This window comes from Leptonychotes weddellii, chromosome 14 (assembly GCF_054177405.1).
Source record: "Leptonychotes weddellii isolate Sample4059 chromosome 14, ASM5417740v2, whole genome shotgun sequence".
Taxonomy (NCBI): domain Eukaryota; kingdom Metazoa; phylum Chordata; class Mammalia; order Carnivora; family Phocidae; genus Leptonychotes; species Leptonychotes weddellii.
Genome location: NC_138382.1, coordinates 60,793,476 through 60,818,834, shown reverse-complemented (window position 1 = coordinate 60,818,834; position 25,359 = coordinate 60,793,476). Strand labels below are relative to the sequence as shown.

The 25,359-nt window shown below is 40.9% G+C and overlaps 1 protein-coding gene and 1 non-coding gene across 6 annotated transcripts in view; one reads left to right on the top strand and one right to left on the bottom strand.

The window, feature by feature from the left end:
* The window catches only part of LOC102732979 (uncharacterized), a 31,927-nt gene extending 13,825 nt beyond the window's left edge, over positions 1–18,102 (top strand). For 2 of the 5 annotated variants that reach the window (XR_014140121.1, XR_014140117.1), the window contains 2 exons: positions 16,006–17,450; positions 17,930–18,102. This is a non-coding gene — a transcript (uncharacterized LOC102732979). Of the gene's footprint in view, positions 1–16,002; positions 17,451–17,929 lie in introns of all 5 variants that reach the window. The other 3 variants (XR_014140120.1, XR_014140118.1, XR_014140119.1) reach the window with 3 other exon arrangements.
* On the bottom strand, positions 164–21,469 carry ZNF483 (zinc finger protein 483). Its single transcript, XM_031028320.2, has 6 exons — positions 21,394–21,469; positions 19,225–19,766; positions 17,495–17,583; positions 16,452–16,578; positions 15,969–16,064; positions 164–12,347 (listed from the first exon to the last, which is right to left on the bottom strand). Exons 2-6 carry the CDS (start codon positions 19,610–19,612, stop codon positions 10,804–10,806), a joined length of 2,244 nt encoding a protein of 747 aa, XP_030884180.1. The 5' UTR covers positions 19,613–19,766; positions 21,394–21,469; the 3' UTR covers positions 164–10,803.
* Positions 21,470–25,359: the final 3,890 nt, after the last annotated feature.

Below are 25,359 nucleotides of genomic sequence, written 5' to 3'. Positions count from 1 at the left end.
AACTGTTACTCAGTTAAGCCACTTTGATCTGTTGGGCTCCCTCGTTAGCGCTGCTTACTCCGACTCTGTATTGTCCAATATGGTAGCCACATAAAGCTACGGAGAACTGCAAGGATGAACAGTGCCACATTCTGAGATTTAAAAAACCGAAGCAGAGTCAATGTTTTACCATTAAACACAACTTTATTGTTTTCGTAGAACTACAATTCACTTTAATTGTTGTATCACATAGGATGTTGTTGTACTGTAATGCTTGTAAAGGAACGTGCATTAGTTCTAGGATTACGGATAAACACCAATCTAGGCAGTATTGACAGATTTTTTCGGTTCAGATGATTTTCTTCTATGCACTGAAATAACCTCACGATGTGTTTACTTGGATATTTTATGTGGCTAGCACAAGTTCAAGTATACTTAGGTAGAGAGCACAAGTTACAGTGATATCTATGCAAATCATAATCATCAACTGAGATACACACTATTTTAATTGTAATTATTTTCTAGATTAAAAAAATACGGGAGAATATTTAAATTTTAAATGAAGGCATATTACTGAGGCAGAATTCAGTGCCCTACAGAAGCGAGTACTACAACTAGTAAAGAGAAAATGGGAAGAGGGTATAGTACACATTCAATGATGAATGGCGGTTGCAATTTACTTCAGGCACAGTGAAATGAAAAAGCTGTTTGCTGTATACAAAAGTGTTAAATACCGTAGACAGTATTTAAGACAAGAGCTAATATTTGTCATTTCCAGCAACAATCTAGTGAGTTCAATAAATATTCTAACAGTCAAAAAAAAAATCCATGAAATTAGTCACATGAAATGAGCAATTTCCATCAAAAAAATTTAAACAGTTTTTAACAAGATTTTTGAGCTTGTAAACTTGGCCAGCTATACAATACTTGAATTCTTGAACACACACACAAAAAAATCTTCGGTGGAAAGATGATAAAAAGAAATTATCATTTCAGTTATGGTAATTTAGTTAGAAAATTATGAGAAAGGCTTAAAAAGACATTTACAAAAGTTGAAATTTTCAATTAACCCTTGAAGCAATGTTGTTCATAGAATACAAGAAGTTTCTAATACTATCAAAGATCAATTAATTCACAATTTTAAAAGTTGCAAGTATTAAGACTGCCTGTTGAAAATTTTGGTACATTCTGTCTCAAAGAACATCCAAATTTACAAAGAAATGTCAATTCATTGCCTAAAAACTCAAACTCATGACAGGTATTTTTGACATTTTTTTCATCTGCCAAAGAATTTCAGCTAGACATAGAAAAATTAGTTTCTATCGTAAGAATGAGACTCCAACCATGTTAAGTCAAAAGAACAAAAGTATTGGAATTTTAAAGCAAGAGAAGGATGTTTCCCTCATTGCTTTGTTCCACTGTCTGATAACTATTGAAAATGTTTGTTTTCTAAGCAGACTCTAAAAAGTCACGAATACGGATGTTAAAATTCTTCAATATATACATGCAAATGCTATAAAATAATCATTGCCAGGTTATGGAATTGGTGAAGATGATGTTTTTAATGATCTTGTGTTTATTAATGTTCCTTGGTTGAGTCATAAAAGGATTTTACAAGGATTTCCTGTACTAGGAATTCCAATTCAAGGTTTTCTTAAAATGAAAGGAATGCCTGCCATATAATCAAGGACAAAAAGTGGCACTATGATAATTCTCCTTAACATAACACTGTGCAAGAATAGGCTAAATTTGAAGCTCCTTAAAACAGGAAAAACTTCTACTTACTTAGGTGAAAAAATTTAGTAAAAATAATTTAGCTAAAACTGAAACATTTTATAATACAAATTAAAAAATGACAATTGTACACATTTTTCTAACATTGGGTCAATATGCAAATTTTAAATGTAATCAATAGCATTTTATATAAGTTAGCTGCAAAAAAAAGACAAATGTAAAGACTGGTTTGTTGATATGGATAAGTTTAGTTTTGTTTCCATTTTATGCAATACCTTATGCCAAATTTGATGTTACTACTGAGTTGACCTAAGAGTTAGTGAATTTACTTGAAATAGTTTTCAAAATGATACGCTTTTGCTTCAGAATCAAATCAATTCTTCCAGTAAAAAGATGAACAGTTTTGTCAATGTGGATACAAATATCAAAGTAATTCTTTTGATGCTTGATGCAGTTATTGGAAAAATTTTAAGTGTATGTAGAATAACAAGATATGTTTGGAAGAACTATGCGAATCTACTTTTCAATGCTAAGTTTTATAAATCTAAAAATGGATCAAATAACTGATGAAAATTTAGTGAATGGATTAAAATGTGCTGCAACATTTATAAAATACACAATGGGCTTTGAAGACAATGCAAAAAATAATATAAAATGTCTCATCAGTAAGTTTTACACTGGTTAAAATTATGTTGAAATACTATGTCTCTATTGGGTAAAATAAAATATATTAACTTCATCTGCTTTGCTTTTTAAAAGTAGCTATTAGAAAATCTGAAATTACGTATGTGGCTCACATTATGTTCCTCTTGGACAGTGCTGTAGTAACTAAAACACCTTCCATTCAACTTTTTAGAGCCCTTTTCTTAAATGTGAACAAAGATCGCCAGAAATGTGAGGAAAGCCTCCAATGAGAGAGAGAGAAAATAGGTTAAAAACCACCCAGAGGAAAGACATAATGCAGGGAGCAGAATAACATGGAAAGACACTGTATTAGCATCTTCAGAGGGAAAAAAAAACTCACCCACAAAACAAAAACAGATTATAAAAAAAAAGAGAATCAGAAAATGCACTTAGAATTATAAATGTGACAACAGTAATAAAACATTCAAAACATTTAGTAGTAGAGTTGGAAGATAAAGCTGAAAAAATTTTCCAGAAAGCTATCTTTTTGGTTTTTTTTGTTTTGTTTTTCAGAAAGCTATCTTAAGATCAAAGATGTGGGGGCGCCTGGGTAGCTCAGTCGTTAAGCGGCCGGCTGCCTTGGCTCAGGTCATGATCCCAGGGTCCTAGGATCGAGCCCCACATCGGGCTCCCTGCTCAGCGGGAGGTCTGCTTCTCCCTCTCCCACTCCCCCTGCTTGTGTTCCCTCTCTCACTGTATCTCTCTTTGTCAAGTAAACAAAATCTTTAAGAAAAAAAAAGGATCAAAGATGTGGAGTAAGTGATGTCAGGGAAGATGGGGAGAGTAGGAAGCGCAGGAGTCCATCTCGCCACCTAGACAACAATTGTACTGGAAGAAGGTATCTAGTGATTACTCTGGAATACAGGATGTCTACTTGAAAACTTAAGAGTTCCCAGGGGAAACCCTGACTGGTAAACTGCAATGATTAATGATGGATGTTAGCCTTCGGGACAGTAGAAGCCACCCAGCCTTTGCCCAGAAGATGAAACCCACATCTGTAGTTTGCCTTGCTGGAGCCAGAGTAGGCAAGAAAAACCTTTGCCTCTAAATATCGGAGTTCTGGGTTCTGAAAGTGGGTGGCTGCTTTTGATCATGAAAGAAGGGCAGATACAGAAGCCAGCCACCATTCTTCCAACCCCCACTGGCTAAAGTAGCTTCCAGAGGAATTAAGGGACAGCACCTGGTTTTCCTGGACATTGAAAAAAAAATCACATAATTTAGAGAATTTAGAAAACCATGGCCTCTGCCCAGGGAAATATAGAGTCAGAAAATTTTAAGCATTCACCACAGACTGATCCCCAGCACAGAGATACCCTAAAACAATCAAAAAGACAATAAACTCTGAAAAGAGGGAAAGCCTGATTTCCAGAGCTACCAAACTAGAAGATTCAAATGTCGAGTTTTCAACAAAAAAAATCACAAGGCATACCAAGAAACAGAAAAGTAAGGCCCATTTGAAGGAATAAAACACATCAACAGAAAATGTAGCCTGGGAAGCCCAGAGGCCAGACTTGCTAAACAAAAACTTTAAACCAACAGGCTTAAAGATGCTTCACGAGCGGAAAGGAAGGTTCTGATGGGGCTGGCAGATCAAGTGAGAAAATGAAGAAGATTCTTCAAGGCAGAAAAAAACAGAGACTAGGCATCTATGAATTACTACTTTAGAGGGGAATGTTCTTCTTGGTTCCTTGAATTCAACATCTTGAATACCAATGGCCAGAACCCCCAGAAGAGCTACCGACAGATTTGGCAAAGTTTGTAGATTATCGGAACCACTCTATAGGTAGAGACACTTGAGGACTCCAACCTGGAAAAATCGCTCGACCTTAGAACTTGAGAGAGTCCAGCAGAGAGATCTCACCAATGCTCTCAGGATAGAAAATACTTTTCTAGTAATTTCCAACTACCTAAGCACCAGATTAACTCAGGAGACACCTCACAAGTGCCCTGGTTTCGGGAAAAGCTTCCTTAGGTCAGACCTTTATAGACATCCATATTTCCACATAAAGGAGAGACCCTATGAAAGTGCTGTACTTTATAGACAACAATTTGACAGTACATTTTCAGAATCTGAAAATGTCTCCCTTTTCATCAAGCAGTTCCACCTCAGAGAAACAATTCTGAGGAACACACAAAACAAGAAACAACAAAAATAGAAGTCTCTATCAGGTAATACACACACAGAGAACCACCTCCAGGGGTTCTCCACTGCCCTGGTAATAAAACACAACTCCTCAAAAGGGCTCGGAAAAAAGGTCGTTATGATGTGGAGCCTGAACTGTGGCAACACAGGGTGCAACCGACTCCTACCCCCAAGTTGTCAGTCACTTTCCCATGTGCTCCCACCTACTAGGTTTACACTGCATTTTTAGCACTGCACACAGCTCATTTTAGCTGTTAGCTGCAATCCTACGCTGACCTGCATCCTACCCACCCCCCAATACACATCAGTCTTACACATCCCACTGGGTTTCTACAGGGGGGAGAATGTGTACTATTCATCTCATCTCTTAAAGTGCATTGTATATACTAAGCATTAATGAATGTTTGTAGCATTTGCAAAAATAGAGGCATATCTTATTGTGCTTCACAGATATTCTGTGTGTGGTTTTGTGCTTGTGTTACACAAATTGAAAGTTTGTGGCAACCTTGTATTGAGCAAGTCTACTGGCACCATTTTCCCCATAGCATTTGCTCACTTTATGTGTCATGTTTTCTGGGAATTCGCACAATATTTCAAACTTTTCAGTTATTATTACCATCTCTGTTATGATGTTCTGTGATCAGTGATCCTTGATGTTACTACTGTATTGTTTTGGGGCATCACGAACCACACCCATACAAGACAGTGAACTTGACTGATAAATGTGTGTGTTCTGACTGCTCCATCGACCCACTGTCCCCGGGTGTCTCTTCTTCTCCTCGGACCTCTGATTCCCTGAGACACAACAATACTGAAATGAGACCAATTAATAACCCTACAGTGGCCTCTAAGGGCTCAAGTGAAAGGAAGAGTCACACATTTCTCCCTTTAAGTCAAAAAACCAGAAATGATTAAGCTTAGTAAGGAAGGCATGTTGAAAGCTGACCGGCCAAAAGCTAGGCCTCTTGCATCAGTTAGCCAAGTTGTGAACGCAAAGGAAAAGTTTTTGAAGGAAATTAAATGTGCTACTCCAATGAACACATGAATGATCAGAAAGCAAAACACCCTTCTTAGTAATAGGGAGAAAGTTTGAGTGGTCTGGAGAGATCAAACCAATCACAACATTCCCTTAAGCCAAAGCCTAATCCAGAGCAAGGCCCTAACTCTCCTGAATTCCATGAAGGCTGAGAGAGGTAAGGAAGCTGCAGAAGAAAAATTCAAAGGGAGCAGGGATTGGTTCATGAGATTTAAGGAAAGAAGGCGCCTTCATAACATAAACAGCAAAGCAGCAGCAAGTTATCCAGAAGATCTAGCTAATTAATGAAGGTGGCTACACCAAACAACAGATTTTCGGTGCAGACCAAAGAGCCTGATAAACACTATCTAGGACTTTCCTAACTAGAGAGAAGTCAGTGCCTGGCTTCAAAAGGAAGGCTGACTCTCTTGTTAGGCCCTAATGCAGTTGGTGACTTGAAGTTACAACCAATGCTAATTTACCATTTTGAAAATCCCAGGGCCCTTAAGAATTATGCTGAATCTTCTCTGCCTGTGCTCTATACATGGAACGACAAGACCCAGATGACAACACATCTGTTTACAACATGGTTTTTACTGAATTTTGTAAGCCCACTATTGAGACCTACTGCTCAGAAAAAAAAAAAAAATCCCTTTCAAAATATTACTGCTCATGGTAATTGACCTGGTCACCCAAGGGCTCTGATGAAGATGTACAAGGTTGTGGTTTTCATCACTGCTGACAAAATATCCTCTCTGCAGTCCCTGCATCAAGGACTGACTTCAACTTTCAGGTCTTATAAGAGATACATCTCGGGCGCCTGGGTGGCTCAGTTGGTTAAGCAACTGCCTTCGGCTCAGGTCATGATCCTGGAGTCCTGGGATCGAGTCCCACATCGGGCTCCCTGCTCAGCGGGGAGTCTGCTTCTCCCTCTGACCCTCCTCCCTCTCATGCCTCTCTCTCTCTCTCATTCTCTCTCTCAAATAAATAAATAAAATCTTAAAAAAAAAAAAAAAAAGAGATACATCTCGTAAGGCTACAGCTGCCATAGATAGTGATTCCTCCATTGGATCTCGGGAAAGTGAACTAAAAACCTTCCGGGAAGAGTCTCCACTCTAGACGCCATTGACAACATCTGTGAAGAACTGAAAACAGGGACTCTGCTATTTTACATCACTAACAATAGTCAAAATGGTGGAAATAACCCAAATGTCCGTTGACGGATGAATGAACAAAATGTGGTATAGACGTACGATGGAATATTATTCGGGCTTGAAAAGGAATGAAATTCTGACACCTGCTACAACATGAACCTTAAAAACATTTTGCTAAGTGAAAGAAGCCAGACAAAAAAGGACAAATATTCAATGATTCCATTTATAGGAGGTGCCTAGAATACCCAAATTCAGAGACAGAAAGCAGAAGAGTGGTCACCAGGGGCTGGGGGCAGGACAGAATGAGGGGTTATTGTTTAATGAGTTTCAGTTTGCGATGACAGACAAGTTCTGGAGATGGACAGTGGTGATGATTATACAACAACACGAATATCACTGAGTTGTACTCCCAGAAAGGGTTAAAATGGTCCATTTTAGGTTATGTATATTTTGCCACATTAGAAACTAATTCAAAAATAAGGAAATAAAAGGAGATTCACTGACAGGAGAAGCTTTATCCTGTCCTGTGACCTGAGAGAAGTTTCTTCAGTGGAAACTCATTAAGAAACATTTTTGAAAAACAGGTCTTCACTTTAAAGTAGAATGTGTTAAAGGGCTGATTTTAATATCTGTCAATGTACATAAAGAGCATAAAGTCTAACTGGTTTTAATAGTATTATTAAATACTATTAATTTAGTTAATAGTTAATAAGATCAGTTCTATAAGAAATCAAAACAAGTTTAAAATCTCTTGATGATCTGATAGGACATAAAAAATGAATTTAAAGTACTTAGATGATGGCCTGCATCAAATATACTTTAGGCAATTATACATAAGTAGTTACTGAAAACAAACTTTTGATAAATATCATGCAGCAGGACTAGAGGCTGCTCTCTGTGGCTAGTATTTCTCCATACTGGAGAAAGGACTTTTACATAGAATAAAAAATACAACTCAATAAACGCAATTCTTTAAATGGAAAAAAACACTTGAATAAACCTTTTTCCGAAGAAGATCTATGAATAGCTACAGGGCACATGAAAAGATTCTCAACATCACTAGCCATCAGGGAAATGCAAATTAAAACCACAAAGAGATACCGTTTCAACCCTTAGAACGGCTATAATGAAAAAGACAGACAATATCACAAGGGTTGGTGACGATGTAGAGAAACCTGATTGACTCAGGGCTTTAGCTACCTTTTCATTTAGAAATTATTATTCAGACTTTGCCAATGAAATTCTTAAATAATCCACTAGTATCTGCACACTCTATTCCTCTGAGGTCTAATTTCACAAAGAAAATTTAACTGAAAAGTCACTCTCTATGGTTTTTTATGTTCTTTTCCTGAATTTCACTTACTATCAGTGGAGTCTCTTTAGATTTTAAGATATATATTCCCCAGATTATAGGGGATCATACAGTGCTGCTCAGACTGAAAAATGATGTACTCACCTGGAAAACAATTTGGCAATTTCCTAAAAAGTTAAACAAAAATTTACCCTATGAGCCAGCCACTCAGGCACTACCTAAGAACAATGAAAATGTGTCTACAGAAAGACGTGCTCATCAATGTTCAAAGCAACATTATTTTGAACAGCCAAAAACTAAACAACCCCAACGTCCTTCAACTGGTGAATGGGCAAAATATGGTATACCCATAAAATAGGGTATCATTTAACAATAAAAATAAAGGCCTGATGCGCTACAACATGAACTTAGAAAATACGTTAACGAAAAACACAAGACCACACATGATCCCATTTGTATAAAATGTCCAGAAAAGGCAACTCTCAAGACAGAGTGTAAACTGATGAGTGATTGCCTGAGACTAGGTGTAGGAATGGGGGTTAACCGGAAACAGGCATGAGGGATCTTACTGAGGTTATAAAACGTTCCAAAAATGGGTTATGATGATTGTGCAACTCAGTGAATATGCCAAAAGTCACTGAATTGTATAATTGAAATGACTTTTATCTGTAATTTATACCCCAATAAACTTGTTAAAAAAAAACTATGTTCCAGATACCCAACTGGTCCTGGTGTATAAATGCTGGAGGCTATAACCAGTAAACATCCTGGAAGAAGCCTCTTCTCAAGAATTTTACGTATTTCTCTATAAATTGTATCTTTAAAAAAAAAAAAACAAATCAGGGTTTATATATGTTTGGAAAAAAACTTAAGACCAGATGAATGATTCTAAGCCATATTCCTTTCATGGCTAGAATGTCTCTGGTTGGTTCATTTAGCAATAACTATGCAGATCAATTTACCACACAGCAATATCCGAACTACAAGCTTTTTGGGGGGGAGGAGGTATAAGGAAGAAACCAAAAGCATTATCCAGAGGTAGCACTGCAAACCTACACCCATTAAATCACAGCAAATACTGCTGAGTCTCCCATCAGCATTAAGGATCTCTTCACTTCCATAAGCCAAAACTGTTCTGTTTTCGTTCTCATGTATATAGGAGCTACCTCAAATTTCAACCTTATGAACTTTTTGGTACCATTGTTCAATCAGTAGGGTGCCTCCAGAACCCTAGGGCTTGAGACCTAAACCTGACTCAGGGTTTTAATGCCTTTTTCAGTCAGAAATTATTCACACTCCACCAATGAATGAGATTCATCATAAGAAATAATCCACTAATATCTGCTCACTCTTATTTTCAGGTCTAATTTTCACAACAAAAAACACTTAACTGAGAAGTTATTTTGTGGGATTTCTACATTCTTTTCCTGAATTTTACTATCAATGGAGTCTCTTTAGACTTTAGAATATGTATTCTCCAGATGGTAGGGGACCATAGGATCAAGTTCCTATAGTGGCGTAAGTCGGGTCCTGTAGATCAGAGAACCTGGCCAGCAGAAGAGTCGATTCCCTGTGTAAAGGCAGTGGTGCTAGCCCAAACCAGCTGACTTCTCCACTGAAATATGGGCCAGTTGTCAGCCCTATTATATAATTTTTCAAGGCAAGCCTTTTTTTTTTTTGGTATGAAATCTAATTTTTAAATGGTGACTACTAGTTACACACACACACACACACACACACACACACTCCCCTTACCATGCAGACCAACCAAAACATATCAAATGGCCCAATCCTAGTTTGTGACCTTTGCCATACACAACGTTTGCACTCCGATTACACGGGGCAGTACTTAGGATAAACAAACTTTTAAAAAAATAGAATTCTATTTTGCAAAAGGTAGTCCATCCAGAAGAGCTCTATTTTCAGCACCCGTTTCCTTCCCCACCACCCCCCTCCCCAGCCCCCAACCCATTTTCCTAGGACTGGTACTCTCATGGCTGAGATGGTTCCAACATATGCCCTCTAGATTCCTAATCCCCTCAGTCAAAGCCCAGAGGGAAAAACAGGTTGGGGTACTTTGTCCAGTTAAAACATTCCCTGAAGACACACACGTGTGAGCTCCACCGACTCGTTCCTGTTGATATTCTAGGGATTCCGGTGTGAGGCATTCAACAAGTATACTGCATTCTCAGTTCAGGATCTTAAATGAGTGCTTTTCTACTAGAGAAACTTGAAAATTCCAATGAACCAAAAGCGTTTCACTTATTCCCACAGCTTCAGAGAGGATCGGAAGTAAAATTGGATATCGTGACACCCCCCCTCGTGCCACCAGTAAAGAAAACTCAAATTTAGAAAAGTCAAATGATGTGCCCAAAGTTATATAGTGAGCTGGCTGGCAAACTGGGCCAGAACCCAGAACCTAGGTTATGACTTGAGACCAGTTCTTGCTAGAAGCTAGAAGAGGGAAATCTATCGAAGAAAAAAGGTTCGTCAGTGGGTCCCGTGCACCTCCTCTTGCTTTTTAAATCTGCACTTGGCCTTTTAGAACCATTGCCCATCTCATCCTGCTTTCTTCATTTTCCACGGGACTTTACCAACCCTACTTATGATCTACCAAAGGAGAGTGGTAAGTGGCAAAGAGTGTTTTTCCCAGCCGCCAACCCTTTAGAGTGGTAGCTACTGATCAATGCTGTGGTAGTTTACACCCTGGGTTTTTAATAAGGGACAATGTGATGAGATTCCACACACACCCCCCCCAACCCACCTTACTGTATTTCAAGAATTACTCTCCAGAATGAAATCCCCGATGTCTGATGAGGCCTGAGTTACTCTTAAATGTCTTTTCACATTCGTTACATTCATATTCTCTCCTTCCGGTGTGGATTTTTAGGTGTTCTACAAGGATTGAGCTCCGGCTGAAGGTTGCTCCACAGTAGTTACATTCATAGGGCTTCTCTCCGGTATGAATTCGATGATGCTCGTTAAGAGATGAACTCTGACTGAAAGATTTCCCACATTCTTTACATTTATATGGTTTTACGCCAGTATGAATTCTCTGATGACGACTGAGAAGTGAATGGGTAGGGAAGGCTTTCTCACACTGGTTACACTTGTAGGGTTTTTCTCCTGAATGAAGTCTCTGATGATAAATGACAGACGTAAAATGGCTGAATGTCATCCCGCAGTCATTACACAAATAGGGTTTTTCTCCAGTGTGGATCCTCTGATGTCGAGTAAGGCAAGAATTCTGTCTAAAGGCTTTTCCACATTCACCGCATTTATAGGGCTTCTCTCCAGTATGAATCCTCTGATGTTTGGAAAGGGACGAGCTGTGACTGAAGGATTTTCCGCAGTTGTTACACGTGTAGGGTTTTTCTCCGGTATGAATTCGCTGATGTTGAATAAGAGAGGAACTATCACTGAAGGGTCTCCCGCATTCTTTACATTTATAGGGTTTTTCTCCAGTATGAACTCTCTGATGTTTGATGAGGTGGGCACTCAGGGTGAAAGCTTTTCCACAATCATCGCATTTGTAGGGTTTCTCTCCACTGTGAGTTCTGTGATGTGGCGTGAGAGATGAACTGTCACTGAAAGCTTTTCCACATTCATTGCACATGTAGGGTTTCTCCCCTGTGTGAATTCTCCTATGTTTGGTCAGTGAGGCACTGTAGCCAAAGGCTTTTCCACATTTGCTACATTTATGGGTCTTCTCTCCCGTCTCAGCTCCCTCATCTTTATCTGAGGTTGCATCTTGATTTAAATTTTTCCAACATTTTTCACACATAGAGGAGTTTTTTCTCTTAAGGGATGAGCTCCGCGTAAAGGCTATCCCACAATTAGTGCACTTCTGGGTCTTCCCCCCCAAATGCATTTTCTGATGTTTCTGATGTTCAGTTAGGGAGGAAGAGTGACCTAAGACTTTCCTGCCTTCATTACATTTCCATGGCTTCTCTCCAGTGTGTTCTTTGCGGTTCAGAATAAGGTCTGAATGAAAACTGAAGGGTTTCTTGCATTCATTATACCTCCGAGATTTCTTCCTTAAGTAGACTCTCAGATGTTTAATTATTTCCGAGGTTTGCTTGAAATTACTTCCAAAGGGGCTCTTTTCTGGGTCAAATTCCTCACCCTTACTAACTCTCCCATGAGTTTTCTTTTGTGTGCCTGCGACTTGCGAATATTCCTTACTGCTACGTTTCCAGGACTCTCCCATCAAGCCATAATTAGCACCCATTAGGCATCTTTCTATTATTTTATCTAAAGTTGATTCTTCCAGAAGAACATCTTGATTTCGAGAGGATTCCTTCAGTTCACCTCTGGGTTCACCCTCTAAAAGAAATAACAAATACAATGTGTCCCGTTTGCAATACAGGAAGCTGTCCTATTTGGGACTGAGGCAGGAAGAGAGGTAGAAATGACTATAAACAATATGAATATATCTTGGACGATTTTCAGAATCTTAGGAAACAGAGAAGGAAAAAATAATATAGAGACACTAGGTAAATATAGGGGTTAAGAAAAATATTGGGGAAAATGAAAAGTTTGTGCTTTATAGTTAGAATAAAGATGCACGTTCTCACCCTCATTTCAAATTTCCGTAATAGGTCCAAACTCATTTTCTCTAGATCCAATCTATTTTCTTTCCAAATAATAACAACAGTGCAAACGTTTATTGAATGCTTAGTAAACGCCAGGCCCCATATCAAGCACTCTACTTGTATTTCCCTTAATCTTCACAACAACCCAAAATAAAGTAGGTGCTGATATCATCCCTGTTTTGTGGATGTGACAACTAGGCACACAGAGTGTAAGTCGCTTGCCCAAAGTCACATGTGTTGAAAGCGACAGATTTTTCATCTATTCTGACACCAAAGCCCATACTTTTGATCCCTACACCAACTGCTTCTCAAAGCGGCCAAACAGCACTGTTTATAGAAAATGTTAATCACATCACAGACATGCAGCATCGCCTACGCTAGACTTTCTAAGGTTACCACAGTCAACCTTATGAAGATACTCTGATCAGGATCCATTCACTGTCCCGACCACATTAGTGTTTTCAATCATATTCTTTCGGTCTTCATCCTACCTCAAATGCAATCCCATCACACCTTCCCGAACACAAACACTTAGGGCCTTGGGTTCAAGTCCCACAGTCCCCATAGCTTTCTCCAATACCATACTCTATTTACACTCCCCTCAGAACTTTGAGCCACATCATTCATCTTGGCTCTTAATCATGAGATCACACCATCACTTTCATAAAACTATTTTTTAAAGAGTTAACTACAAAACACAAAATTTTACTCCCCAGAAGTTAACCATTATTAAAAATTCTGTGCATTTTTTTAAAGATTTATTTATTTTAGAGAGTGAGACAGCACAGGGGAGGGGTAGAGGGAGAGGGTGAAAGAAACTCCAGCAGCAGATGGTTAAGCGTCTGCCTTCGGCTCAGGTCATGATCCCAGGGTCCTGGGATCGAGTCCCACATCGGGCTCCTGACTCAGCGGGAAGTCTGCTTCTTCCTCTCCCTCTGCCTCTCCCACTGCTCATGCGCTCTCTCTCTCTGTATCTCTGTGTCTCAAATGAATAAATAAAATCTTTAAAAAAAAAAAAAAAAAGAAACTCCAGCAGACTCCACGCTGAGTGCGGAGCCCAATGCTGGGCTCAATCTCACAACCCTGAGATCATGACCTGAGTCGAAACCAAAAGTTGGAGGCTTAATCAACTAAGCCACTCAGGTGCCTCAGTACTGTTGCTTTAATTGTATAGTTCATTGTTGTCCAATGACTTGGAACATTTTTTTCAAGTTTGCAGCAATTTATTTATTTATTTATTTTTAAAGATTTTATTTATTCATTTGACAGAGAGACACACAGAGAGTGGGAACACAAGCAGGGGGAGTGGGAGAGGGAGAAGCAGGCTTCCTGTGGAGCAGGGAGCCCGATGCGGGGCTCGATCCCAGGACCCCGGGATCATGACCTGAGCCGAAGGCAGACACTTAACCTACTGAGCCACCCAGGCACCCCAAGTTCACGGCAATTTAAAGTTTAGTTTTGTTACTTATTTTTGTCAGCTATCTGCTCAAGTTCTTCACCCATTTTTCTAACAGACTCAGCATTCCTCACTGATTTGCTTAAGTATTTTATAAATTATAGTTACCGACTCTGCTTTGTCTATGTTTTTCTCCAGTCTGTTATAAATTAACTTTTGAAACAAGTTGTACATCTACATAATGCTTCTCGGGGAGAGGGGAGCGTATTTATACCATTTGTATTAAACATAATATCCCTTATTTGGGTACCTATACTGAAAACAGCCAAATGGCTGACTTTGGTTAAGATGGAATAGAGCTAAGTGAAATTACTGTTTTTCCTCTTAAAAAAAAAACAACAACAAAACACCAAGGTATTGACATATAAGCAATAACTTATTTTTTAACTGTATATATATTTATTGTTAAATTTTAAGAGGATGAAGAAAAAACGTAATCCCTCAAAGATAACCCAGATTAACATGAATGTTCTCCAGACATTAAAAAAATCTATCTATATCTATATACTTAGATACAGGGGCGCCTGGGTGGCTCAGTCATTGAGCGTCTGCCTTCGGCTCAGGTCAGGATCCCGGGGTCCTGGGATCGAGCCCCGCATCCCAGGCTCCCTGCTCCACGGGAAGCCTGCTTCTCCCGCTCCCACACCCCCTGCTTGTGTTCCCTCTCTCGCTGTGTCTCTGTCAAATTAAAAAAAAAAAAAAAGATTTTATATACTTAGATATATACGCATATATGTACATTTTTTTCCTTTTAACAAAAATGAGATTATACTCTCCATGCTGTCCGCTGGATGAATTCCTACTTATCCTTCAAGATTCAACTTAAATGTTAAGTAAGCCATAGCTCCTGCGTTCCCCACGGCTCCTTGTGCGGGTCTTAGTACAGCATACATCCCATTACCAACACTGTGTGCTTTGATTGCCGTATCACGGCGTCCCCAGAAACGCACTGCTCAGATCGCCAACTCTGCGGTGCCTACTTAGCCCCTGTGGCTGCCCCCTGACTCCACCAAGGCATGCATGCCAAGGCCACTTTCCCACAGGGGCTCCTAGTCAATGGCAAGTACAGCAGGGACACGTGGGCAGGCCCAGAGACACAGGACTCCTGATACGCAACTCTAGCTGGGGAACTCTTCTTTGGCCTTGCCAAAACTTTCTTAAACGGCACCTCAGGCGCCTGGGTGGCTCAGTCATAAGCGTCTGCCTTCGGCTCAGGTCGTGATCTCAGGGTCCTGGGATCGAGCCCCACGTCGGGCTCCCTGCTCAGTGGGGAGTCTGCTTCTCCCTCTCCCTCTCCCCCTCGCCCCGACTCATGCTCTCTCTCACTTACTCTCTCGCTCTCAAATAAATCTTAAAAAAATAGAACACTGGGCGCCTGGGTGGCTTAGTTGGTTAAGCCACTGCCTTCGGCTCAGGTCATGATCCTGGAGTCCCGGGATCGAGTCCCGCATCGGGCTCCCTGCTCAGCAGGGAGTCTGCTTCTCCTTCTGACCCTCCCCCCTCTCATGCTCTCTCTCTCTCTCAAATAAATAAAATCTTTAAAAAAAAAAAAAATAGAACACTGCACTTCAGTCTAAGACACTTCCTACCCAGCCTTCCTTCCTTCCTTCCGTCATTCACAGGTGTTACACCCACCCACTCTGACAGGTCTCCCATTTTCGTTCACTTTCCTCACTCCCCAGTGAGTCCCTGGCATAGCTAACCACGTCTTGGCATCTACTTCTCAGAGGACCTAAGTGAATGGTCTCTCCAGTAAAATGAATATTCCAGGAAGGCAAGGGGTCTATTCTAATCACCTTTCTATTTTAGCATCCAGCCCACCCAACATTTCAAAAGCTCTTCACAAATGACTTGGTTAAGCAACTGTTTTAATTTCTTTGCTTTTCACCAACTTACCTGGTCTGGAGCCTTTTGAAATTTCTTTTTCCAGCAGCCATGGCAGTTCAACCCACTTAAACTGGGAAATCAAATCTAATTTGGAAACTGGAAAGCCTGCTCATAGAGAAAAGAGTAAAAAATGACTGTTTCTGCAGAGGGCAAAGCTGTTCCAACATTCACGCACAGCCTCTGGTTCTCTAGGGAAGAGAAGACGCTGTCAAATACAGAACTCAAGCCTGGAAAATGAGGAGGAACTGGGGAAGGTATGTCCTCGATGACAGCACATGATACTCAACATTTCCAGTTCAATGAAGCAGAAACTTTTTTTTGGGAGGGGGGGGAGAAAACATTGCAGAAAAGTACATTTTCAGAACCCGTTTTTAGGATTAGTCGGATCACCCCTGCGTGCCCAGCCAATACAGTTAATAGCATTTATCTTTCAATAATGGTGGATGAAAAGATGTACAGCTCATACGTTACATCATAAAGAGATATCTTTACCCAGAAACTCTAGGTTCCTAAAGTTCTCCAGTAGCACTTCCTTATAGAGCTCCTTCTGAAAAGGCTCCAGCCTCCTCCACTCTCCTCTGGAAAAGCTGACCACCACATCCTTGAATGTCACGGATTCCTAACAAACACATGAAATACAGTCTTTTTGCTTTGGATTAACATTCACGGGTTCTAGGGATTAGAAGTGGACACATTTTGGGTAGCCATTATCAGTCTACTACAGTGGTATTAATTACTACTGTGAATAAGAATTTTCTTTTTCAGGGCGCCTGGGTGGCTCAGTTGTTGAGCGGCTGCCTTCGGCTCAGGTCATGATCCCAGGGTCCTGGGATGGAGCGCCGGACCCGGGTTCCCAGCTCAGTGAGGAGCCTTCTTCCTCCCCTCTGCAGCTCCCCCCTCCTCATGCATGCGTGTGCGCACGTGCGCTCTTTCTCAAATAAATAAAATCTTAAAAAAATTTTTTTTCTAAGTGATTTGTAACTGATTATAAATTATTCTAATTAATTTATAACTAGCCACTTTTCTCAATTATGAGTTTCAGTACTTGTTGATTCTCAGAGGTTTTCCAAATAGACCATGTTATCGGCAAATAACACACATTTGTCTCTTTCTTACCAATCCTAAACTCCTTCCCTTCTTATCTTACTGCATTGGCTAGAATATTCAAAAACTACTCATCAACAGCAGCACGATTAGACATCCTTATCTTCTTACAGGCATCGTGAGAGCTGTTTTTTATTTTCCAATACCATTCAGCTGGAGATTTTTTTTTATTGTATTAAGGAAATATAATTCTATTTCTATTTGACTAATTTTATCAAGAATAACTGTACAATTTCAGTAAACTTTTTTTTGTTGTTTTTCTTAGAGTCAGACTTGTGACAAATTCTGATAACTGAAATAAAATAGCATCTGAAGAATGAGTTCGAAGAATGTGAAGGAAACTGTCTTCATTATTCTATTATCTTTATGCCACTCCATAGGAGCTCAGTAAGTATTCACTTAAGAATGAAAACCAGTGAAAGGAAGCTTACCTGGGACTCAGTACTTGGAAGGACAGAAACCACTTTATTTTCTTCAGGGTTCTCCTCTTGGGAAATAACAGACTCTTCAGAGACTGGATCTAGGAAGGAGGGGCAAGAACACTCTAGTCTTTCAAATGCATTCCTCAGACTAGAAAATCTTATACATGTTTCTCTGGAGAAAAAAGTCAGAAGAAACTAAGTTTTTCCCACTCTTTTTAAAACAGAGATAAAAGCCACATACACTTCTTTTTAAAATCGAAACTTTCCCCCCTACTCCATAAAATAGCCTTTCAATTCCTAAGCTCACAATAATTGATTTCATTCAATCCACACACCTACAGTTTTAATGTTTTATTTGCATAGTAGTTATTTTAAAAATATTCATAGGCTGTATTAAGGTAAAACGGCATATTTGTTCTATGTATTAATTTGTTTTCTTCATAGTCCTAGCACAATGCCTTGCAGAGAGTCACGTTTTGAATGAAAGCACCCAGCTGGTCTCAGGAACACACTCCTCTTCTGGGGTCACAAGCAGATGCCTAAAGCCGGAAAATCAGGAACCTGAACATATCAACTAAATATATTACAAACCCTCAGATGTCAACAGCTCTTCTTCTGATAAGGGTTAAGTATTTTTTAAATCATGCTTTACTTTCTTATGAAAAGAATTTTAGGCAGCTTATTGATTAGACAATCAACAGGAATTAGAAGGGACTCTTTTGAGGAAACTGTTCTTACAGAATGCTACAGCGATCAATTCACAAGCTTCTTTATTGCGAGGGGCTTCCGCACAGAGCCCCTAATTTTGGAGAAGCACCGTGTTGCCCTGACAGACAAGTCAGACAGGAAACCCCGATGTTGAACATACCAATTAGCTGTGTGGCCACAATTTAACTCTGCAGAGGTAAATGCCATTTCCCTATCTGGGAACTCTTGGTTGAATACAAACTGTCCCACATATGTATTGAGAGCTGGCTCATCTGCTACACGTATTTGGGACATCTGTAGCATATTAGAGAGATATTATAAAAGTTGGACCGCATGCCCTCACAGGGCTATCCACGCTAAAAGTCTTTTTATCAATATTTTATGATGATATGTTATAATTCCGTTTATATTTTATACATTTGTGTATGTATAATAATGTAATCATAAAACTGTCAGTCAGCTGTCCTCCCCAATGCTGTGGAACCGCATCATCCAATAGCATAGTTGCTCACCACATACGGCTATTTAAATTTAAGATTCAATTCCTTATTTGCCCTCTTCACATTTCAGATGCTTAATGTGAAGTGCCAAACAGTGCAGAACGCCTTCCCATCATCACAGATAGAAACTTTTTTCCTCACACACTGGAGGCAGAAGCTGAGGCCTGCCCTGGATGATATGCTTGTGACTCCAAACATGTGCAGATAATTTCCTTCTCTTCTGTGTTCTAAGATTCCCTTTTACTCAAGGCTGCAAGGAAAGAAATTAGTATTATACCTTATCATGTTTAACCCTCATAAAAGACTAAGCAGATGGGAATCCCTTTCCATAGATTAAAAAAAAAAAAAAGTTTCCGAGAGGTTACACAGCTTGCCCAAGATAACACAGTAAAAGGTAGGGCTGATCCAAAGCCAGTCTCAACCCCAAACTTAAAGACTCCTTTTTAGCAATCAATTGCTTTCTTTGGAGGAGTTTACTTTCACACCTTGAGGAGATTGCTCCCTCATCCTCCTGCCATCTATAAATCTCACCTTCCTTTTCTTCAAGCATTTGGGTCAAATCCTCTATTAGGGTCACCACTTCCTCACTGCTCTCAGGATGTTGTGACTTTACCCAAAATCTGATCTCCCCAGGCAAAATGGTCAGGAATTGCTCAAATACCAAAAGCTCTAAAATCTGTTCTTTCGTGTGGATGTCTGGTCTCAGCCACTGAATGCAGAGATCCCAGAGTTGATTTAGGGCTTTTCTGGGTCCAGCCACTTCTGAGTAACAAAACCATCTGAATCTCTGTCTGAAAGTCTCTGGGTCAGTACTGTCTCCTCTTAGGATAGCTTCTTGATCCCCAGGAGTATCCATTCTCAGGACCTTGCTTGGTTCACTTGAGGCCAGAGTTTGAGGGTCTGGGGAGATGGCTGTCATCTTATTCAAGGCTACTACAGCTTGCAATGTGTATCAGCAGAGGAATCCAATTCCCTTTAGACTCTAGTTGAATTATCAGTACAGTCCACCAGCAGGCACTATTGGCAGCAAAATATCAAGGGTTCCAAACATTCAGCTAATGGTCTTGCAGAAACTGTCAAGAAATAGAAGATATTAAGTAAAACAAATTATTACTCTTAAAAACATTGTTCTTGGTTTGGTTCAGATATCTGTAGACATACACAGAGGCCTAGAACTGCCCTGCCCAGCTGCTACATTAAAGGTCTAGGTGAGAAGTGGAGGAGATTTTAACGGTAATTAAAGATACCCTCCAAGAAAACAGTTTCTTCGGACTAAATACTCCTCATAAGCAAAACACATGAGAAAAGGCTCATGGCTACAAGAGAATCCAGTCACAAATTTATTCATCAGCTCCCGAACTGCTGCAGTGACGGGCCAACCATTTCCCTCCAGGTGCTCAACCCACAAGCCTGATTTCCTATTTGCCTCTCAAATTTCTCACATAATCAATAACCAAGTTCTGGCATTTTTATTTCTTAAGAACCTCTCCATTCTATCCTACTTAAACTACCCATGTACAGGTTTCTTCAATCCAGTCTCAGACTGCAGCCCCAGGGTTCCTTCTAATATGCAAACCCGGGTCCTATCACCCTCCCCCCATCTGTCCCAAGATAAAATTCAAATGCAGAGGCCATGCATGATGATCTAGAGACCCTGCCCTGAAGACCTCACCTCTTGAGCTCTAGCTGCCCGATGGATGCTGCAGCCAGAAAGAAGAAATGTCCCCATTCCCACACACCCTCCATCCCCTTCCATCCTTTGCATTGAGCAGTTCCCTCTCCTCGGAAGCCGCCTTCTTTCCCTCTCCTACCAAACTTTTACTCATCCCCTAAAACTTGACTCCTTTCAACTGTCACCTCTTGTATAAAGCTTTCTCTGATCCCCAAGTGCTCTTTTGCACAGAGCCTATCCTGTGTTACATGCGTTCTTTCATTCTGCAAATACTGACCATCAGGAAACTACGGAGACACGCGTGGACAGATCGGGCAGGGGCCCCACCCTCAGACAACACCCAGGAAATGACAATACAGCCTGAGTGAGATGCGCTACAGTGCGGCAGGTGAAAGCACACTCTACACTCTCCTCCTGTTGCAACTATTACACCAGTAATTACCCACCTCCGAGCACAGAGCCCGGCACACACGTACGCATGACGTCACTTATTCCTTCGCCAAATATTAGGCGCCTACCGAGTACCTGCGCCGCGCTGAGCACCTGGGGCTGTGCGGTGACTAAGACACTCGTCTCGGTCTCCAGGGGGCCTACAACAGAGGCTCCGCGAAAATATGACGCAGGCAGAAAGAAGTTCTCAAAGGGAGGGGGGCGCTGAAGACATTTTGGTTATCGCGGCTGGAGAGGAGGAGCGCTACTGAGACCTACCTGGCGGGTACAGCCAGGGATGCTGCTAAACATCCTGCAGTCACCGCAAAGCTCCTTCCCCCACGCACACACATCAAGGAATTTTCCCGCCCAAACTGTCCCGCATACCCAAGTTGCAGGACCATAGGCGCAGGGAAGGGATGGAGGAAAGCTCCGTCATTCAGGACAGTGCCCACCTCCCCCCGAAGCTGCGGCATCGGGAGTGCATGGTGAGGTCGCTCGGCTCCCCACCCACCCCCTACCCACCCCGCCCCGGGTGCATCCTTGGAGCCGGCGAGCTGGCCGCGGCCCCCAAATCAGGGGCCCGGGACAACCGCTACCTGCATCAGCACCCGCAGTCAGGACCAACGCCACCGCAATGAGCTTCTAGAAACTGGTCCTGCAGGAGCTGCGCGCGCAAGCCGGCGAGGGGCCACTGCGCCTGCGTAAAGGCGCAGAACTACGATTCCCGGAATGCGTTTGTCCCGCTTTGCTAAAGTCCTGTGTTTTCCATAGGCTCCCACCTGGCCTGTTGCGCATGGTCATTGGGAAACGGCTGGTGGGCTCGGCCACAGAATTATTGCTGCGCCAGAGGCCTAAAGGCCTACAACCATCTCAGGTTTTCAGATTTATGATGCTTGGTCTCCTTGGTAACCTCAAACCATCCCTCCTCCTTTCTTTGCCTATCCTTCCCTGAAATCCAGGCTGGGAAAACCCATTGCAGAAGCATGTTAGTGATGCATTCAATGCAAGCCATAATTAATGCCGCAAGTTGCATTTGAACAAGTGCTAATTTTATTACTTTCACACCTGCCACCATGCTCCAAAACGCCATCATGCCTCCCCTGGATTATTGCAATAGCCTATTGAATGCACTTTTCTAATCTTGTCTATTCTTTACACTGCAGCCGGAGAGATGCTTAAAAACGTAAAACAGATTATGTCCCTCCTCTGCTTAAAACCCTGCAAAAGCTTCCCATTCCACTTGGAGTAAAACCCCAAATTTTAACAGTGGCTTACAAAGCTTGATAGAATCTGATCACCCATAACCTCCTTGACCTCTTCCTAGAATTCCCTGCTCCAGTCACAAAGGTCTCCTTGCTCTCCCTCCCCTTCCAACCTGTCTGGCATTTCTGGCTGCATGCTCTTCCACTAAGTAGCCCTATGGCTCACTCTTCCACCCTTTAATAGCTTCTCAATGAAGCTCTTCCACCACACTGCTTCAATTGGAACTCCACCCCGCCCCACTCCTGTTTCCCCTTTTAACATACAATTTTCTTATTTATTTGTTTACTACGTATTGTCTGTCTTGTTTTCTTTTGTTTTTTTGTGTGTCGTCTTCACTAGAATACCAATTCCACAAGAGTAAGGATTTTAATCTGGTTTGTTCCATGAGACACAATCTCCAGGCCTTGGAACAGTACCTGGTACATAGTAGGGCTCAGTAGATTTGTTGAATTTATGAATGGGCGCTTGCCTGGATTCCTGGGGGGCATAGCATATAGGGCTGAGGGACTCCAGAAGGATTGTTTGGAGGGTTCGAATAACAGATGACTTTTGGACGGGTGGAGTTGGGAGAGAAAAACATTCTAGACTGAAAGACCAGGGTGAGTCAAGGCCCCGAGACTTTAGAAAGATAGAGCAAGCTCAAATAAATGAACCGCTGAGCTCATCTCACAGGCAAAAAGGCAAGCTGAAGAAACTCCCACAGTCAAGAAGAAGCCCAGTCCCAGGTCAGAGTACATACTCTTCTCCTCTACCCACCTTTCCTTGTCAGGCTGAAAATGGGACATCAAGGAGAAGCTGAAGGAAGCAGAGGGACATGAAATAAATTGGCTCTTAAGTTTAACTGGGCACGTCAGAGAAACTTTACTTGGTGGTTCTCAAACTGTATGTACATTAGAATCACATGGTATTCTTCATTTGAATACAAATTTTGGGACCTTCCCCTCTACAATCCATTGTGGGTGATCCTTGGACTACACTTTGAGAAACACTACACTTTATCATCAGGGTAAAGTGAAGAAGCCAGAAGCCAGAATGCAAAGGATTAAAGACCAAGTACTTTTGAAATATTATGTAAGTAAGTGACATGTGCTACATATGAATAAGTTTCTAGGAAAAAAATTACTCCTTCTTGGAAGTGTGACCAAACTGTAACTTTTGATTAAATGCAAACATAATGGTAAAGAGTGGTGGATTGTGCATCAGTAAAGAAAGAGGAAAACCACAAATCAGTTAGTTTCACTTGTAAGCAATCTAGTGGGATTTCTAGTCAGGATAAGCAAGCTAAGGAATACTTAATCAAATAAGTGGTCTGTTTGTTTGTTTGCTTTTTAGCTGTTTTGGCTTCAGGAGAGAAAAGATTGGAGAGAGAAGCCTGGAGGCCAAAAGACTAGTTTTTTAGGAGGTTGTGCAATAATCCAGGTGGGATGATGATGGTGGTCTAAATGGTGATGAACTAAAAAAGACCTGGAACATAATAATAGTAGGATTTGGTGATTTATTGCAAATACTGATGGGTGAGAACAAATAAATCATCAAATTCATGCCCTATATGGCAGATTACATTTTGTAAAGATGGCTACACTGACCTATATCCCACCTAGATATATAGTATGACAATGTGGTGTTGATGTCCTTCCATTGAAAGGAAATATCTGTTTCTTTCCCTTCAGTCTGGAGTGCTGAAATAGCTGACAAGAGTTGCCTTCCCATTGTCTGTTCCTTCACATTTATTCACTTTTATTAAACATCTGAGGATACAAATGAATTGAATATGGTATGAGAGTTTAATGCAATTGGACACTAATAGTCAAGACAAAAAATGAATCACAATGGATTACTTAGTGCCTATTGTCCCATAAAAGACAGCATAGAAGTTTCCGTGAGATTCAAACATTTTCCTGGTACCAAATTCTAGGAAAAGATAGTCCATGGGTACAGGAAATTGGAAAACATCACAGTCAATTTCTTCAAATGGATTTTATTTTTTAGAAATGAAAAAATGTTACTAATGAAGTAGAATAGCTCAGTGAGCCTGAATAAAATCTTAAGGCAAAGCCCTACCTCTGGAGGCTAGTGGAGCCAACCGAGCTAAAGGAAACAAGGCATTGGGGAAGTGAGAAGAAATTGAGCAATACCTTCAAAATGATGAGGAGTGGTTATTTCCAACCTAGAATTCTATCCCAGTCATCCTGGGTATTTCAGTTGGACATTAGAGACATTTTTATTTTTATTTATTTATTTTTTAAGATTATTTATTTATTTGAGAGAGGGAATGAGATAGAGAGAGAGAGCATGAGAGGGGGGAGGGTCAGAGGGAGAAGCAGACTCCCCGCCGAGCAGGGAGCCCGATGTGGGACTCGATGTGGGACTCGATTCCGGGACTCCAGGATCATGACCTGAGCCGAAGGCAGTCGCTTAACCAACTGAGCCACCCAGGCGCCCCTAGAGACATTTTTAGACATACAAGTCCCCAGCATTCATCTCCTAGTCTCCCTTTCTCAGGAAGCTCCTAGATGAGAGATCAGCAAACTATGGTCTTTAGTCCAAATCAGCCCACTGTTTCTGTAAATAAAGTTTTAGTGGAACACGACCATGCTCCTTTGTTTCTGTAGTATTCATGATTGCTCTCATGTTATAATGGCAGAATTGAATAGTTGTGAAACTCTGTGGGCCACAAAGCCTAAACTATATACTAGCTAGCGCTTTACAGGAAAGGTTTGCTGATAAGGTGCATAAAGGAGTAGGAAGGGGAAATGATGAGGGAATCAGGCAAACTTTAGAAAGGTAGAAAAGGGGTGCCTGAGTGGCTGTCAATAAAGTGTCTGATTTCCACTCTGGTCATGATCTCATTTCAGGGGGATGTCCTGGGATGGAGCCCAAGCTCAGGCTTTCTGCACTTGGCAGGGAGTCTGCCTGTCCCTCTACCCCTCGCCCAGCTTGTGCTCATGCCCTCGCACTCTCCCTCTCAAATAAATAAATAAAATCTTTTTAAAAATAAGGTAGAAGAAAAATGAGTTAAGAGGGACAAGAGAGGATGGAGTTGCAAGAAATGTTTGATGTTTGAGAGATGTCAGGGAGCCTAAGCTGTCTTGAAAAACCACTAAATATAATATAATATAGGGGGTATGCAAAATGGGTGAATAGGTCAAAAGGTACAAACTTCCAGTTACACTATAATAAAGTCCTGGGGATATAATGTACAGCATGGTGACTACAGTTAACAAAACCTTATGGTTTGAAAGTTACTAAGAGAGTAGATCTTAAAAATTCTCATCACAAGAAAACTTTTAAACTATGTG